The sequence below is a fragment of the Argiope bruennichi genome, chromosome 6 (genome assembly GCF_947563725.1).
Source record: "Argiope bruennichi chromosome 6, qqArgBrue1.1, whole genome shotgun sequence".
NCBI classification, from domain to species: Eukaryota; Metazoa; Arthropoda; class Arachnida; order Araneae; family Araneidae; genus Argiope; species Argiope bruennichi.
Genome location: NC_079156.1, coordinates 127,072,242 through 127,076,353, shown reverse-complemented (window position 1 = coordinate 127,076,353; position 4,112 = coordinate 127,072,242). Strand labels below are relative to the sequence as shown.

General features: G+C 29.5%; 1 protein-coding gene across 1 annotated transcript; it reads right to left on the bottom strand.

The window, feature by feature from the left end:
- Nucleotides 1-755: 755 nt before the first annotated feature.
- On the bottom strand, nt 756-2,114 carry LOC129972011 (zinc finger protein 263-like). Its single transcript, XM_056085992.1, has one exon. The coding sequence runs from the start codon at nt 2,112-2,114 to the stop codon at nt 756-758; it is 1,359 nt and encodes a 452-aa protein (XP_055941967.1).
- Between the last annotated feature and the right edge of the window lie 1,998 nt (nt 2,115-4,112).

Here is a 4,112-nt window from a genome sequence, read left to right as displayed (position 1 = left end):
GATCTAACATAAAAATATTTATTAAACATTTTACAGAAATGCATTCAATATCTCTTACAGAACACGATCTTCAAGAATGTGAAGAAAGGTACTCCTTGCGAAATTCGTCATTAATAATAAAAATAGTTTTTACGTTTTTTTCTCTATTTTCCGATCGAAGTAAGAATTATTCATGAATAAATATTAAAGTCAAAAAAAGTTTTGCTTTCACCAGTTTACCGTTTATTACAATTATTAAGGGAACTTAAGTAATTCTGTTCAGTTAAAATATTGTAAGATGTACCATTATTTAAATACGATTCCAAGTTAGTATTAAACTTTTTTCCCAAATATACTGAAAAACTAGAAATAAAACAGTAAATAACATCAAATTTGGAAATAATTAATATTGAACGAAAACCAAAACAAATAATAATAATATTTTTATTAAAAAAGAGAAGAACATACATTTTTAATATGAATTGGTTAAAATTTGTATTACGATTTCAAAAAATATTATCAGTATTAATACATTCATATATAAATGAATTTCAGCTGAAAATATATTTTCATTGTCAATTATTAGTAAAATACAAGTTGCTTATGGGTTCTATATCAGGAAATATACTTCGTCAAAGTAGTAAAATATCTACAGTCATTTTAAAAATAAAATTGTAACAGCTTTGAGTTAAAATACTTTCAATACGGTAAAAAAAAAATAATAATTTATTTCATAGAAGAGTAAAATAATTATTTTTGTAATTTGCTAATTGATTTTACTGGTGCTTTCTCCTTTGATGACTCTTGCAATGGCTGCTTCTCGTGAATGTCTTTCCACAAACTGGGCATTTATAAGGTTTTTCTCCTGTGTGACTCTGCATATGTCTCTTTAGACTATACTTTAATGTAAAAACTTTTTCACAGTCATCACAAACAAAATGCTTGTCACCAGTGTGGGTTCGATAATGACTGTCGAGTTGTCTTTTCTGATTAAATTTTTCTTCGCATATATCACATACATACGGTTTATCACGGGTGTGGGTTCGATAATGTCTGTCGCGATTTTCTTTCCGATTAAATTTTTGCCCGCATATATCACATACATAAGGTTTTTCTCCAGTATGAATTCTGTAATGTCTGTTGAAATCTGATTTGGAAGAGAATTGTTTATTACATGTATTGCACATGAAGGGCTTGTCGCCAGCATGTGTTCGATGATGGGTTTTAATAGTATCTTTCCTACTGCAGCTCTTAGGAAATTTGTTCTTACGAGGACAGACCCCGGAAGATTCAGCCACAGCATTGTCATGTGTTTTAGAAGAAATATCTTCTTTCGCTTTGCTAGTAATTTTCTTCTTATTATTTTGACTATGAAAGTGCACTTCTAGTGAGATATGTTCATCACTTGCGCCCTGTGATTCATGTATCTTGCCATTTCTTGGCTCCTTACTTCCTGGTGAGACATCAGGATTCACAATCAGATTCTCTGTTCCAGAAATATTATTACTATCTGAATGAGCTTTTTTAATAACACATTCTTTTGAATTCATAAAAATATTTTTCTCGTTATTGAAACACTGCCATTTGCTCTCTTCAAGTGGCATTTTGCATTCTTCTTTAGCTGTTGCATGCATGAGATCTGATACATCTAATACTCTCTGCTTTTGTAAGTCAACACCACTTGGTCCGATGACACCTATCGTTTTTTCATAAGTTTCGCACTGGTCAGTTTCAGGTCTGTAACGGGATTCAACATTTTCTGAAGAAACTGTAACAGATGCATTTTTATTCATTTCTTCGATTTCAATCACCTCAACGTTTGAAATAAGATTAAAATATGAAATATCACAAGGATTCTGTGTTTGTGCATTGTTGGAGCTCTCTGCAGAAGTCCTACACCAGTTTCCCTTTGAGAAAAGCGACTTAACTTCTTCATTATTTTGAAACAGCGATAAATTTATGAGCCCAGGATTTTCTCTTTCGTTTTGTTGGTCAGCTTGGCTTAAATGTCGAGAACTGTCCTTCCAATGTTCTGGTAGTGAATACACGTTGTCATCATTCTTATAAAAGAAGCAAGGATGACTCTCACCATAAATCACTACGTTGTCGCAAATTTGGCACAGGTATCGAGCCATTAATTTCCAACTGAATAAAATTTTTGACTGAACGCAAATTTATAATAAATGGTTAAATAACTGCAAAAACTGGGATTTTCTTTTTTTTCCAGATGCTTCATGTTATAAACGTTTTTATCGAGATTTAATTTTCGTACCTATGGTTGCAGTTATAATATATTCAAACGATGAATAAATTATGAACTTTTCGTTTCTTAAACAACGTGCTAGAGCACTTTCCCTAAATTCAAAAATCTGATATGTAATATTTAAAATCAGTATTCGCTTTATTTCAATATTTGAGCTATCATTTCATTTATCTTAATCAGCATATCGACTGAATTTTTTAAAAAATGGATTATGATCTAGAATGCCTATTACTGTCGCAGAGATAGCATAGAAATATTGATAATGGGTGAACTTTTATAATATGAGTTCCATAATTGATTCGAATTTACAACTTTGATGATTTATTTCATCAATTAGAATTCTTGTCAATTTAAAATATATTTGTTTATGAAAGCAGGTATTATTTAAAAAAAATGAAAGGCGTGAATTAGATCTTAAAATAGAATTGTACTGCCCATAAAATAGAAATTTATCTTAAACATACTTTTATCAAAAACATTTCTATGAATTTTTCCCTCTTAACTGTACTTGAAAATAAGAAATGGTTTAAAATTTCTTACGATTCTGTTAAAGAATATTTTGCTAAAATTTTTATAATAAAATAAAATTTTCTTATCTTTTCAAAATCATTACAAAAGATTTTTTTGAGTGGATAAAAATATAATAGAATTTATTTTTATGGTTATTTGCCTATAACTTATAATTTTGTAATCAGATTAGATATAAAATATTGATAATATCAGTACTTGTTCCTGAAAGTATAATATCAGTAAAATAAAATTTATACATTTTTTTTTATTTCTTTAATATTATCATTTTTGACATATTGGAGTTTTCTATTTCAAAGCGTTAAAGAGCATACATTTTAATACTCGGTAACAGACTACTTGCAGACTACTACTATTGGCTACTCGGTAACTACTACTATTGGCAGAGTTCCAGCCGCTTCATTAGACAATAATCCTAAATTATGATTTTCTTTCAAAATAGATCTTATCTTTTGTTTAAATTCCGATATTATAATATGAAACCTTAAACATCAAGATTATTCTGATTTTGTTCTTTGTTATGCAATTTAATTTTAAATTTTATAAATTAAATAAATTCTGTATTTAAAAGAACAGAGTGATTGATGAGAGATGAATGTATGATGTTGGAAAATTTTGATTTTCAAGAATCAATGTAAAGTGGATCAATATTCAGTATGTAAAATATTATGTAACATAAAAGAGAAATCTTATTATAAAGTACGGGAAGATAGGACTCTGTTAGGTGAGTTATTGCGATAGTTAGTTAATTTTCTAATGTCAAACAAAACTTATTTTACAGTTTGCCAATGAGGAGACGGTATTAATAGCAAATATTTCCTCCACTGTTCCAACTGTTTAATAAATCACGATGCCATTTGGAATTACTTGTGATCACGAAAACCGAAAATTATTCAGTTTTCCATAAAAATTTGTATCTATATGTATATAGACAGAAAGATAGAATTTTTGAATAAATCCTTTAGCTTGTGAACTGTCTATCAATCGGCCTAATTTGTGACGATGTAATGCATTTCTTTTCAAGAGCACTGTCAGTTTCACAATACGAGCGAAGAGATGACTGGCATAGATCTGGAGTCTCTTAATTTCAAGAAAAAGCAGCACACCAGTCCTTGCTACGGTATACCGTCTGAAACTTTAATGACGGCATTGAAAAGTTGCTTCATTCCCGAGGAAAAATCAGTATTCAGGACATTCTAATTTTTTCGAGAGTAATTTTTGTTATTTGAACCAATTCTTTCAGTAGCATATTCGAGTGAATAAGCAAAAGACTTTTTATTATCATTAAGCCATGAAATACACTCTCTTGAAGTAAGCATCTCACATTTCTCACTCACTGTTT